This window comes from Bufo bufo, chromosome 2 (genome assembly GCF_905171765.1).
Source record: "Bufo bufo chromosome 2, aBufBuf1.1, whole genome shotgun sequence".
In the NCBI taxonomy this organism is placed as follows: Eukaryota; Metazoa; Chordata; class Amphibia; order Anura; family Bufonidae; genus Bufo; species Bufo bufo.
Genome location: NC_053390.1, coordinates 418,820,506 through 418,834,542, shown reverse-complemented (window position 1 = coordinate 418,834,542; position 14,037 = coordinate 418,820,506). Strand labels below are relative to the sequence as shown.

The 14,037-nt window shown below is 44.7% G+C and overlaps 1 protein-coding gene across 5 annotated transcripts in view; it reads left to right on the top strand.

The window, feature by feature from the left end:
- Positions 1–14,037, top strand: part of FRMPD1 (FERM and PDZ domain containing 1) — a 225,848-nt gene that overhangs the window by 167,153 nt on the left and 44,658 nt on the right. For all 5 annotated transcript variants that reach the window (XM_040417347.1, XM_040417343.1, XM_040417345.1 and 2 more), the window contains one exon: positions 3,191–3,295. In XM_040417347.1, coding sequence (XP_040273281.1) covers positions 3,191–3,295 — 105 coding nt within the window. The remainder of the gene's footprint in view (positions 1–3,190; positions 3,296–14,037) is intronic.

The window sequence follows — 14,037 nt, the reverse complement described above, 5'->3', positions numbered from 1 at the left end:
GCACCTGCTTCGCTGGGCTACAGACAGCACAGTGCGTAGCAGACCTTCGCTCTGTGCTGTGCTGTCTGTGGCTCAGCGCGGCAGGTGCAATGACAATCTCATTGAGTCTGCCAACTCTGCATCACCTGTGAGTGCTCCCTGCTTCACCACTGTATTTAACTGTTTCTGCATCCTCAAGAGGCAATTACAGATGAGAGGATAGGCCTGGACAGCTGGTTACTGCGTCTGGGTCCTCGACTAAATGAATGGACACTGCAGCAGATTTACTAATCCTATACAATTGTGCTCATAAGTTTACATACCCTTGCAGATTTTATGATTTCTTAACCATTGTTCAGAGAATATGAATGATAACACAAAAACTTTTCTTTCACTCATGGTTAGTTGAAGCCATTTATTGTCAAAAACTGTGTTTACTCTTTTTAAATCATAATCACAACACAACTACCCAAATGACCCTGATCAAAAGTTTACATACCCCAGTTCTTAATACCGTGTGTGGCAGGTGCAGCACTATGAAGTGCCTTTTGCGCTGTGGCATAAGAATTTTGATATCTCTGACTTTTTAGTCTAACCAGACTGTCTATTACTCTGTAATTCCTCTAGCACCGTTCTATGGAAACAGTAGGTTTAAAGAGCACAACAAATGCTTGAAATAACTTCTTTATTAACTTCAACTTTTCTTCATATATAACACTGCTGCCTCCGCAGCAGATAGTCTATGTACATAACACGTGTTGAAAAGATATCATAAAATGGCAGTATGCATAAGATGGTGGTTCAACTGTTCAATCTTGTCATTCAACATAAAATGGTGGATATATTTCTCTCTTGAGTATCTGTACTCTCACTTTAAGTTATTTAAGCACTTTATGATCTCTCTGAGGTATATCTGAGATCTAACTAATAGTTCACCTGCTGAATTTGGTTGCAATTTGCAATATGCAGTTAGCAGTAACTATTTGCAGATTGGTTGAGTATGATCTGGTATGGTTGTATGCAATTTGGATTGCAATATGGAATTTGAATTTGGATTGTGAACTTTGTAGTTTGCAATTGAATTTGGTGGACCTGTAAGTAAACACGCATATAACTAGTTCAGTATACAGTTCTAATCACTATATTAACAGTAGGAACATTATATAACTGTTTTTAAATACCTATTTTGGCCTCTCTGCTTCTATAAAACAAAGCTCTTAGTGGAGTGAATATCTGTTCAGCTTCTCTCTCTGGTGAATAATAATTTCTAGCAGCTCTTGCTAGGGAATTTCCCACACAGGCTGTGTGTGAGGCTGGCTCTGATTAGCCAAGACTCCTGCTGTGTGTGAGGCTGGCTGTGATTGGTCTAGACTCCTGCCCAGCAACAACAGTTTAACTTTATGCTTTCTGTTGTTTCTGTTGTGTCATTGAGCTTACCTCACATCCATATAATGAATCTTAAAGGCATATTATCTTTTCTGCTTCTGTGAACACAATATATATAACAGTTATATGACATCCAAATATGAAGTCACTGTAAATAACTCTGCTTTTGTCTTTAACACACAAACATAGGAACTGTATTAAGGTTATTGGCAGGTCTAGCTGTATAAACATATAAGCTATATTAGCAACCTAGGACAGGTCTTAGCTGGCCAACTACACCGTGTATTGCCCTCTTTAACATCAATGACAGCTTGAAGTCTTTTGTGGTAGTTGTGGATGAGGCTCTTTATCTTCTCAGATGGTAAAGCTGCCCATTCTTCCTGGCAAAAAGCCTCCAGTTCCCCTAAATTCTTGGGCTGTCTTGCATGAACTGCACGTTTGATGTCTCCCCAGAGTGGCTCAATGATATTGAGGTCTGGAGAGTGAGATGGCCACTCCAGAACCTTCACTTTATTTTGCTGTAGCCAATGACAGGTCGACTTGGCCTTGTGTTTTGGATCATTGTCATGTTGCAATGTCCAAGTACGTCCCATGCGCAGCTTCCGGGATGATGAGTGCAAATTTTCCTCCAGTATTTGTTGATACATTACTGCATTCATATTGCCATCAATTCTGACCAAATTTCCTGTGCCTTTGTACCGTAGCTCACACATCCCCAAAATATCAGCGATCCACCACCATGTTTCACAGTAGGAATGGTGTACCTTTCATCATAGGCCTTGTTGACTCCTCTCCAAATGTAGCGTTTATGGTTGTGTCCAAACAGTTCAATTTTAGTCTCATCACTCCAAATGATTTTGTGCCAGAAGGTTTGAGGCTTGTGTCTGTTCTGTTTGGCATATTGTAAGCGGGATACTTTGTGGCATTTGCGTAGTAATGGCTTTCTTCTAGCAACTCGACCATGCAGCCCATCTTTCTTCAAGTGCCTCCTTATTGTGCATCTTGAAACAGCCACACCACATTCCTTTCAGAGAGTCCTGAAGTTATTTGTGGGATTTTACTTGCATCCCGAACAATTTTTCTGGCTGTTGTGGCTGAAAGTTTTAGTTGGTCTACCTGACCGTGGTTTGGTTTCAACAGAACCCCTACTTTTCTGCTTCTTAATTAGAGTTTGAACACTGCTGATTGGCATTCTCAAGTCCTTTGATATTTTTTTATATCCTTTTCCTCTTTTATAGAGTTCAACTACCTTTAGTCTTCATTTAACTTCACATCATTTTTCAGTACTGCAAGGGTTAAACCCTCCTTTGGTTCAGTGTGCAGCTTCTAGGCTGAGCATGTGTTGCCTGCCCTGATCTTTGGACTGTTTCTCGGATTTGCGCAACCTCTGCCTGCCCCAACCTGTTAATGACTATGAGTTTTGCTTGTTTCCTCGGTGCTCCACACCAATGTCTCTGCCCTCTGTGGGTCAGCTGTCAACCACACCGGGACTAGTCCTGGAGGAAGCGGCCTAGTGGCTCCCTTGCAGTGAAGTCCAGATCTCTGTATAGGGATTAAAGGTTGACTACCAGAGAACTACTAGGATAATGCCCTTAGGTTTATCCCAAAGTAAAACCGGTTAGTTTACACAATAGTTCCACAGCCAGGGCCTGTAACAAAACCTAATGAACATAACTTATGATAATGCCACAACCCTTTTAAGGAATTCATTTTGTGAATTTCAACTACCCTCAATCAAAAGAGAGGAGAAAAGTTGTCCTTTTATCTCAGGATATGTTATGTTCTTGAGTTGTCTAAAGCTAACACTTTCCTTTCTTGTATGCAGAGTCCCAAATCATCATTTCTTACAGCAGAGAAAAGGGCCAAATTAAAAAGCAACCCAGTGAAAGTAAGGTTTGCTGAAGAAGTGATTGTAAATGGCCACACTCAGGTAAGCAGCTGCTCATCTACATAGAAATGTTTACAACATCTGAATGGGGTCAGCAGAAAACCATACACATGCTGCAGAAATGTCTGCCCTGTGTGAACACACCTGAAAGTGATTTTCGCTTTATATATTACCCATTTCTTTTGAATCCATTTCTGGTGTTGACTGAAAAAGCTACAACAAAATCTGCATGTGAGATTAAAGTTCTACATTGATAATTATCTGCCTCCCACTCTCTCAATGAAAGCATCAGTTTTACTTTAAGGGAGGAAAATAAAGTTAGAAAATACATTCTATACTGCCTTGATTGAGGTCCCGCTGGGCATGTTAAATTGTCACTAACTTTCACACAACTTTCGAATAAATCAATAGAACAGGTGCGTATAGGAAACTTTGCAATATACTTATCAGAGAAAATGCCTCTTTCTCCACTTATCAGTTCCTTTACTTCCTCTCTTAAACTTACATTCTCTAAGAGGGAGAGATGACTGTCAGCTCACTAAAGGATCAGATTACATACTGTCATAGAAGGCTAGGAAGAGGGTAGAAGGAGCAGGGCTATATTTGCCACTAGGCATTAGAGGTGCAATGCCTAGGGCAGCACTAGCTATTAATATTTAAGATTACACACATATTTTTTTACAGCATCCTCTCCACCCTCTTCACACTTGGTCCCACTGAATGTCATTTTTATTTTTTTCACTAAATTTCTTAATGAAATATAAAACAAGCAATAAACTATATACAGTACAGACCAAAAGTTTGGACACACCTTCTCATTCAAAGAGTTTTCTTTATTTTCATGACTATGAAAATTGTAGATTCACACTGAAGGCATCAAAACTATGAATTAACACATGTGGAATTATATATATAACAAACAAGTGTGAAACAACTGAAAATATGTCATATTCTAGGTTCTTCAAAGTAGCCACCTTTTGCTTTGATTACTGCTTTGCACACTCTTGGCATTCTCTTGATGAGCTTCAAGAGGTAGTCTCCTGAAATGGTTTTCACTTCACAGGTGTGCCCTGTCAGGTTTAATAAGTGGGATTTCTTGCCTTATAAATGGGGTTGGGACCATCAGTGGCGTTGAGGAGAAGTCAGGTGGATACACAGCTGATAGTCCTACTGAATAGACTGTTAGAATTTGTATTATGGCAAGAAAAAAGCAGCGAAGTAAAGAAAAACGAGTGGCCATCATTACTTTAAGAAATGAAGGTCAGTCAGTCAGCTGAAAAATTGGGAAAACTTTAAAAGTAAGGGCTATTTGACCATGAAGGAGAGTGATGGGGTGCTGCGCCAGATGACCTGGCCTCCACAGTCACCAGACCTGAACCCAATCGAGATGGTTTGGGGTGAGCTGGACCGCAGAGTGAAGGCAAAAGGGCCAACAAGTGCTAAGCATCTCTGAAAAATCCTTCAAGACTGTTGGAAGACCATTTCAGGGGACTACCTCTTGAAGCTCATCAAGAGAACGCCACGAGTGTGCAAAGCAGTAATCAAAGCAAAAGGTGGCTACTTTGAAGAACCTAGAATATGACATATTTTCTGTTGTTTTACACTTGTTTGTTATGTATATAATTCCACATGTGTTAATTCATAGTTTTGATGCCTTCATAGTCATGAAAATAAAGAAAACTCTTTAAATGAGAAGGTGTGTCCAAACTTTTGGTCTGTACTGTACATTAATCATTAATTATCGCTAAAAATATTTGTAGGTTTTAAAAAAAAATTGTTAAATAAATTAAAATGTATAATCCAGGTGTAACGGTCACGTACACACACACACAGGGGGGAGGATAGTGACCACTGCGCTCCACCCTCACCCCTGGCCCTGCCTACTTGCCTCACGAGTCCTGATGACAGGGGACAACTGGACGGCAGTCCCTAAATTAGGATACGTGCGGGAAGGACAGACAAGACAAATAACGGATAGTGAACGGACCGGGTCAAAACCAAGAGGACAACACAGTACAGAGGGATAAGCAAAGAATGGTCAGGAGAAGCCGGGGTCATAAATACCAGGAGAGTCGAGAAGTACCAAAGGAGTCCGCAAAGAATAGTCAGGTGGAAGCCGAGGTCAAAATACCAGGAGGGATGCGCAGTACAGGAGGAGCAGGCAAAGGATCGTCAGGGAACAGGATCAGGTAAGTATACAGGTATCCAACAAATGCCAGGAACCTAAATTAACAGGGAACCTGTGGCCAGCAGGCTGCCTGTATTTATAGTGGGGAGTGAGGGTCATGTGACGTGGCCAGCGTCACATGACCGACAGACCGACCAGTCGAGCACCGAGTGATCAGCTCGGCGCTCAAGGCAGACCTAGGAGCAGGGAACCTCCCAGCTAGAAAAGCCGCCCTGGGAACGAGGTCAAACACAGATCCTTGCTCCCGAAGCTAAGCAGCAGGTCTGTGGCTGATGGGAGACCGAGTGCGCCTTCGGCATCCCGTTACAGTACCCCCCCTTTTACGAGATGGCCTTTCAGGGTGTTCTAAATGAAATTTTTGAACCAGTCTAGGAGCATGAACCTCCCTGGCAGGTACCCAAGATCTCTCTTCAGGTCCATACCCCTTCCAGTGAATCAGGTACTGCAAGGAATTACGCACCTTCCTGACATCCACTATTTTAGACACCACATACTCGACAGCATCATTAACAAGAACCGGCAGAGGCGAGGCTTTCGATGGTGCTACCGGTTCAAAATATTTTTTAAGTAGAGATTTATGGAACACATTATGAATGTGGAATGACTCGGGCAGCTCCAACCTAAATGATACCGGGTTAATCACCTCCGTGATCTTATATGGTCCAATAAAATGAGGAGCAAACTTTTTAGAATCTACCTTAAGAGAAAGATTCTTGGGGGACAACCATACCTTATCCCCAACCTGAAAATTCACCCCCCTTGAACGTCTCCTATCGGCCTTGAGTTTCTGAGAACTTTGAGCCTTTTGATTGAACCCGGGCCCAAACTGTGCACAGTTCAGAGGAGAGCCTATCCGCCTCAGGGTTAGAGGAGGAGACGGATGACCCAGAATGAAAACGGGGATGGAAACCATGGTTACAAAAGAAATGTGAAACCTCAGCAAAAGAATTGACACGGTTATTCAAAGCATATTCAGCCAATGGAAGAAATTTAACCCATAATTGCTGGTCATCAGCAACATACAACCTCAAGAATTGTTCCAAAGACTGATTAAGGCGTTCAGTCTGCCCATTACTCTCAGGGTGGTAGGCAGAGGAAAAAGACAATGAAATTTGACATTTTTGACAGAAGGCCATCCAGAATTTGAACACAAACTGCACACCCCTGTCAGAAACAATATTTTCCGGGATACCATGCAATCGAACAATTTCTTTCACAAAAATAGACGCCAGGGTTTTGGCATTCGGGAGTTTAGACAGGGGAAAAAAATGGATCTTCTTGCTAAACCTATCGACCACTACCCAAACCACAGTCTTAACCTCCGCCGGCTGTAGGTCAGTTATAAAGTCCATCGAGATATGGGACCAGGGTCTACTGGGAATGGGTAGGGGTCATAGGTTACCAGCAGGGCGAGTCCTAGGTGTCTTAGACCTGGCACAAACCTCACAGGCTGACATGTAGGACTTGACATCCCTAGTTAGAGTGGGCCACCAATAAGATCTAGAAACCAGATCCTTAGTGCCCTCAACACCCGGATGTCCACAAAAGGCAGAATCGTGACACTCACCCAACTGCTGGAGATGAAATTGTACGGGAACAAACAACTTATCTGTTGGGGTGGATACCGGTGCCAGATGTTGTTCAGATCTAATGCGAGCCGAGATATCCTGGGTTAGAGCTGCTATGAAGATTTTTGCTGGTAGGATAGATTCAGGTGGTACCTCAGTAGGTTGAAAAGCATGGAAGCTCCGAGATAATGCGTCCGCCTTCACATTTTTACTTCCCGGCCTGAACGTAATGGAAAAATCAAAACGAGTAGAAAACAGAGCCCATCTGGCTTGACGGGGATTCAACCTCTTAGCAGACTTGAGAAACATAAGGTTTTTATGGTCAGTGACAACAGTTACACAATGCCTTGCCCCCTCCAAAAAATGCCTCCACTCCTCAAATGCCCATTTAATGGCCAACAGCTCCCTATTCCCTATGTCGTAGTTTCTCTCCGTGGGAGAGAATTTCCTGGAGAAGAAGGCACACGGTCTCAGGTTAGTGAGGCTAGCAAGACCTTGGAAAGGACTGCTCCTGCGCTGTCCTCGGACGCATCCACCTCCACAATAAAAGGTCTCTCCTGATCAGGCTGGATCAGAATGGGAGCACTACTGAATGCCTTTTTTAATTTTTCAAATGAAGAAATGGCCTCAGTAGACCAATTCTCCAAATCCGGCCCTTTCTTAGTAAGGTCGGTCAACGGTTTAGCAATTACAGAAAAATTCATAATAAATTTACGATAGTAATTGGCGAAACCTAAGAATAGTGATGTCGCGAACATAAAATTTTCAGTTCGCGAACAGCGAACGCGAACTTCCGCAAATGTTCGCGAACTGGCGAACCGGGCGAACCGCCATAGACTTCAATAGACAGGCGAATTTTAAAACCCACAGGGACTCTTTCTGGCCACAATAGTGATGAGAAAGTTGTTTCAAGGGGTCTAACACCTGGACTGTGGCATGCCGGAGGGGGATCTATGGCAAAACTCCCATGGAAAATTACGTAGTGGACGCAGAGTCGGGTTTTAATCCATAAAGGGCATAAATCAACTAACATTCCTAAATTGTTTGGAATAACGTGCTTTAAAACATCCAGTGTGTGTATACGATCAGGTATGATGTTGTATCGATCAGGTAGTGTAAGGGTTACGCCCGCATCACAGACATTGACAGACCAAACTCCCCTTTTAATGCACCGCAAACAGTTCATTTGCACAACCGCAAACTCCCCATTTGCACAAGGTTGGATACCAAGCTAGCCACGTCCCGGTGATGTCATTGAAGGTTTCTTCCTCCACCCAGCCACGTACAACACCAAGGGTCCCCGAAAGGTCAATTGAATTGATTTTTCGAACGGGGAGATGGTTAAAAAAACGCTGGCTCCCTCCCCTTTGTTTTTATCCACGGTGACTGCGTCTGCGCCGTGCAATTTACTGTCACACCCGATATGAGTGGTATTTTCTGTAGTACTATTCTCATCAGTTTAATCCCTCTAACGTCCCCGACTCCCCAATCTGGGAGCCATTTATTAAACAGATTTTTCGGACGGGGAGATGGTTAAAAAAACGCTGGCTCCCTCCACTCTGTTTTAATCCACGGTGACTGCGTCTGCGCCGTGCAATTTACTGTCACACCCGATATGAGTGGTATTTTCTGTAGTACTATTCTCATCAGTTTAATCCCTCTAACGTCCCCAATCTGGGTGCCATTTATTGAATAGATTTTTCGAACGGGGAGATGGTTAAAAAAACGCTGGCTCCCTCCACTCTGTTTTAAACCACGGTGACTGCATCTGCGCCGTGCAATTTACTGTCACACCCGATATGAGTGGTATTTTCTGTAGTACTATTCTCATCAGTTTAATCCCTCTAACATCCCCAATCTGGGGGCCATTTATTAAATAGATTTTTTGAACGGGGAGATGGTTAAAAAAACGCTGGCTCCCTCCACCGATATGAGTGGTATTTTCTGTAGTATTATTCTCATCAGTTTAATCCCTGTTACGTCCCATATCAGGAATTGCCTTTTATGAAAAACAGTCAGTGGAAGCGGGCCTGACACACACTGGCAGCAGGCAAGCAACTGAAATTACACTAAAGTGTAAAAATTAAATGCCTTATTTATCGGCAAGCTACTGTGCCACCCGGTATGAGTGGTTGGCACTGGCAGTGGGCACACTACAGTCAGTAGAAGCGGGCCTGACACACACTGGCAGCAGGCAAGCAACTGAAATTACACTAAAGTGTAAAAATTAAATGCCTTATTTATCGGCAAGCTACTGTGCCACCCGGTATGAGTGGTTGGCACTGGCAGTGGGCACACTACAGTCAGTGGAAGAGGGCCTGACACACTGACTGGCAGCAGGCAAGCAACTGAATTTAGACTACTGTCTAAAAATTAAATGCCTTATTTATCGGCAAGCTACTGTGCCACCCGGTATCAGTGGTTGGCACTGGCAGTGGGCACACTACAGTCAGTGGAAGCGGGCCTGACACACACTGGCAGCAGGCAAGCAACTGAAATTACACTAAAGTGTAAAAATTAAATGCCTTATTTATCGGCAAGCTACTGTGCCACCCGGTATCAGTGGTTGGCACTGGCAGTGGGCACACTACAGTCAGTAGAAGCGGGCCTGACACACACTGGCAGCAGGCAAGCAACTGAAATTACACTAAAGTGTAAAAATTAAATGCCTTATTTATCGGCAAGCTACTGTGCCACCCGGTATGAGTGGTTGGCACTGGCAGTGGGCACACTACAGTCAGTGGAAGAGGGCCTGACACACTGACTGGCAGCAGGCAAGCAACTGAATTTAGACTACTGTCTAAAAATTAAATGCCTTATTTATCGGCAAGCTACTGTGCCACCCGGTATCAGTGGTTGGCACTGGCAGTGGGCACACTACAGTCAGTGGAAGCGGGCCTGACACACACTGGCAGCAGGCAAGCAACTGAAATTACACTAAAGTGTAAAAATTAAATGCCTTATTTATCGGCAAGCTACTGTGCCACCCGGTATCAGTGGTTGGCACTGGCAGTGGGCACACTACAGTCAGTGGAAGAGGGCCTGACACACTGACTGGCAGCAGGCAAGCAACTGAATTTAGACTACTGTCTAAAAATTAAATGCCTTATTTATCGGCAAGCTACTGTGCCACCCGGTATCAGTGGTTGGCACTGGCAGTGGGCACACTACAGTCAGTGGAAGCGGGCCTGACACACACTGGCAGCAGGCAAGCAACTGAAATTACACTAAAGTGTAAAAATTAAATGCCTTATTTATCGGCAAGCTACTGTGCCACCCGGTATCAGTGGTTGGCACTGGCAGTGGGCACACTACAGTCAGTAGAAGCGGGCCTGACACACACTGGCAGCAGGCAAGCAACTGAAATTACACTAAAGTGTAAAAATTAAATGCCTTATTTATCGGCAAGCTACTGTGCCACCCGGTATGAGTGGTTGGCACTGGCAGTGGGCACACTACAGTCAGTGGAAGAGGGCCTGACACACTGACTGGCAGCAGGCAAGCAACTGAATTTAGACTACTGTCTAAAAATTAAATGCCTTATTTATCGGCAAGCTACTGTGCCACCCGGTATCAGTGGTTGGCACTGGCAGTGGGCACACTACAGTCAGTGGAAGCGGGCCTGACACACACTGGCAGCAGGCAAGCAACTGAAATTACACTAAAGTGTAAAAATTAAATGCCTTATTTATCGGCAAGCTACTGTGCCACCCGGTATCAGTGGTTGGCACTGGCAGTGGGCACACTACAGTCAGTGGAAGAGGGCCTGACACACACTGGCAGCAGGCAAGCAACTGAATTTAGACTACTGTCTAAAAATTAAATGCCTTATTTATCGGCAAGCTACTGTGCCACCCGGTATCAGTGGTTGGCACTGGCAGTGGGCACACTACAGTCAGTGGAAGCGGGCCTGACACACACTGGCAGCAGGCAAGCAACTGAATTTAGACTACTGTCTAAAAATTAAATGCCTTATTTATCGGCAAGCTACTGTGCCACCCGGTATCAGTGGTTGGCACTGGCAGTGGGCACACTACAGTCAGTGGAAGCGGGCCTGACACACACTGGCAGCAGGCAAGCAACTGAATTTAGACTACTGTCTAAAAATTAAATGCCTTATTTATCGGCAAGCTACTGTGCCACCCGGTATCAGTGGTTGGCACTGGCAGTGGGCACACTACAGTCAGTTGAAGTCGGCCTGACACACACTAGCAGCAGGCAAGCAGCTGAAATTACACTAAAGTGTAAAAATTAAATGCCTTTTTTATGCAAAGTCCTGTGCCAGCCGGTATGAGTGGTGGGCACTGGCAGTGGGCACACTACAGTCAGTGGAAGTCAGCCTGACACACACTGGCAGGCAACTAACCTTAGATTAAAGTGTAAAAATTAAGTGCCTATTTTTTAAGCAAAGTCCTGTGCCACTCGGTATGACAGGGGTGGGCACTGGCAGTGGGCACACTACAGTCAGTTGAAGTCGGCCTGACACACACTAGCAGCAGGCAAGCAGCTGAAATTACATTAAAGTGTAAAAATTAAATGCCTTTTTTAAGCAAAGTCCTGTGCCAGCCGGTATGAGTGGTGGGCACTGGCAGTGGGCACACTACAGTCAGTGGAAGTCAGCCTGACACACACTGGCAGGCAACTAACCTTAGATTAAAGTGTAAAAATTAAGTGCCTATTTTTTAAGCAAAGTCCTGTGCCACTCGGTATGACAGGGGTGGGCACTGGCAGTGGGCACACTACAGTCAGTTGAAGTCGGCCTGACACACACTAGCAGCAGGCAAGCAGCTGAAATTACATTAAAGTGTAAAAATTAAATGCCTTTTTTAAGCAAAGTCCTGTGCCAGCCGGTATGAGTGGTGGGCACTGGCAGTGGGCACACTACAGTCAGTGGAAGTCAGCCTGACACACACTGGCAGGCAACTAACCTTAGATTAAAGTGTAAAAATTAAGTGCCTATTTTTTAAGCAAAGTCCTGTGCCACTCGGGATGACAGGGGTGGGCACTGGCAGTGGGCACACTACAGTCAGTTGTTGAAGTCGGCCTGACACACACTGGCAGGCAACTAACCTTAGATTAAAGTGTAAAAATGAAGTGCCTTTTTTTTTTAAGCAAAGTCCTGTGCCACACGGGATGACAGGGGTGGGCACTGGCAGTGGGCACACTACAGTCAGTTGAAGTCGGCCTGACACACACTAGCAGCAGGCAAGCAGCTGAAATTACACTAAAGTGTAAAAATTAAATGCCTTTTTTATGCAAAGTCCTGTGCCAGCCGGTATGAGTGGTGGGCACTGGCAGTGGGCACACTACAGTCAGTGGAAGTCAGCCTGACACACACTGGCAGGCAACTAACCTTAGATTAAAGTGTAAAAATTAAGTGCCTTTTTTTAAGCAAAGTCCTGTGCCACACGGAATGACAGGGGTGAGCACTGGCAGTGGGCACACTACAGTCTGTGGGCCTGCAGCTCCTCACACACAGGCAGGCCAGGCAACTGCAATATGTATATAAAGGGGAAAAAAAAAGCAGACTAATGTTGCAGCCCTAAAAAGGGCTTTTTGGGGTGCTGTCAGGACGCTGTCCTTACAGCAGAGATCAGATGAGTCTTTCAGGACTGGAGTGGACACTGAATTCACTAGCCTAGCTATCGATTTCCCAATTAAATCAGCAGCAGTTACAGTCTCCCTCCTCTCACTAAGACTGCAGCTTCAGAATGAATCTAAAATGGATGCTGTGCAGGAGGTGGGAGGGTCTGGGAGGGAGGGTATGCTGCTGATTGGCTGGAATGTGTCTGCTGACTGTGAGGTACAGGGTCAAAGTTTGCTCAATGATGATGTATAGGGGGCGGACCGAACATCGCATGTGTTCGCCCGGCAGAGGCGAACGCGAACAAGCTATGTTCGCCGGGAACTGTTCGCCGTCGGATAGTTCGGGCCATCTCTACCTAAGAACCGTTGAAAGGCCTTTAAGGATGAAGGTCTTACCCATTCCTTAATTGTTCGTACCATACCAGGATCCATCTTGAAGGCGTGAGGAGTCAGAACATGCCCTAGAAACAGAATCTCCTGTACACCAAAGACACATTTCTCTTGCTTAGCGGATAGGTGATTCTCCCTCAACACCTCTAATACTTGTTTAACATGAGACACATGGGATTCGAAGTCAGGAGAGAATATCAAAATGTCGTCAAGATAGACAATAACAAATTTATCTAAGAACTCCCTGAGAATGTCATTCATAAAGTTTTGGAACACAGCTGGGGCATTGCTGAGTCCAAAAGGCATCACCTGATATTCAAAGTGTCCTGCCAGAGTATTGAACTCCATTCTTCCATTCGTCTCCCTCCTTGATTCGGATTAGATTGTATGCCCCTTTCAGGTCAATCTTGGAAAACCAAGTTGCCCCCAGAACCTGGTTAAATAAATCCAGAATCAATGGGAGGGAGTATCTATTCTGGACAGTGATTTTATTTCATCTCCGGTAATCGATACATGGCCTAAGACCACCATCTTTTTTCTTAACGAAGAAAAACCCCGCCCCCATACGAGAGGCAGAAGGTCCAATATGCCCTTTACCAAGGCTCTCCTTAATATAATCTTCCATGGCCTTGCGTTCGGGCTTAGAAAGATTATAAATTCGCCCCTTGGGAAACTTGGCCCCCTCTACTAGCTCTATAGTACAATCATAAGGTCTATGGGGGGGTAGAACCTCCGGGGTTGGTGATGAGAATACATCAGAATATTCCCTAACAACAGTGGGTAAAGTATCAGACTTTACTGAGACCCCAGCTTGTACCACGGACAAGCACGAGTCACACTTAGGCCCCCATCTCACCAACTCCCCCTTGGACCAAACTATAGTGGGGTTATGTAGTCGGAGCCAAGGCAACCCTAGTACCACCTCAACCGGTAGGTTCTCCAGGACTAAAAGGGAACATCTCTCTGAGTGGCACACACCCACGGTTAGAGAAATCTCTGAGGTACATGAGCTCACCGTACCACCAATAAGAGGAGTAGCATCAATAGCCATG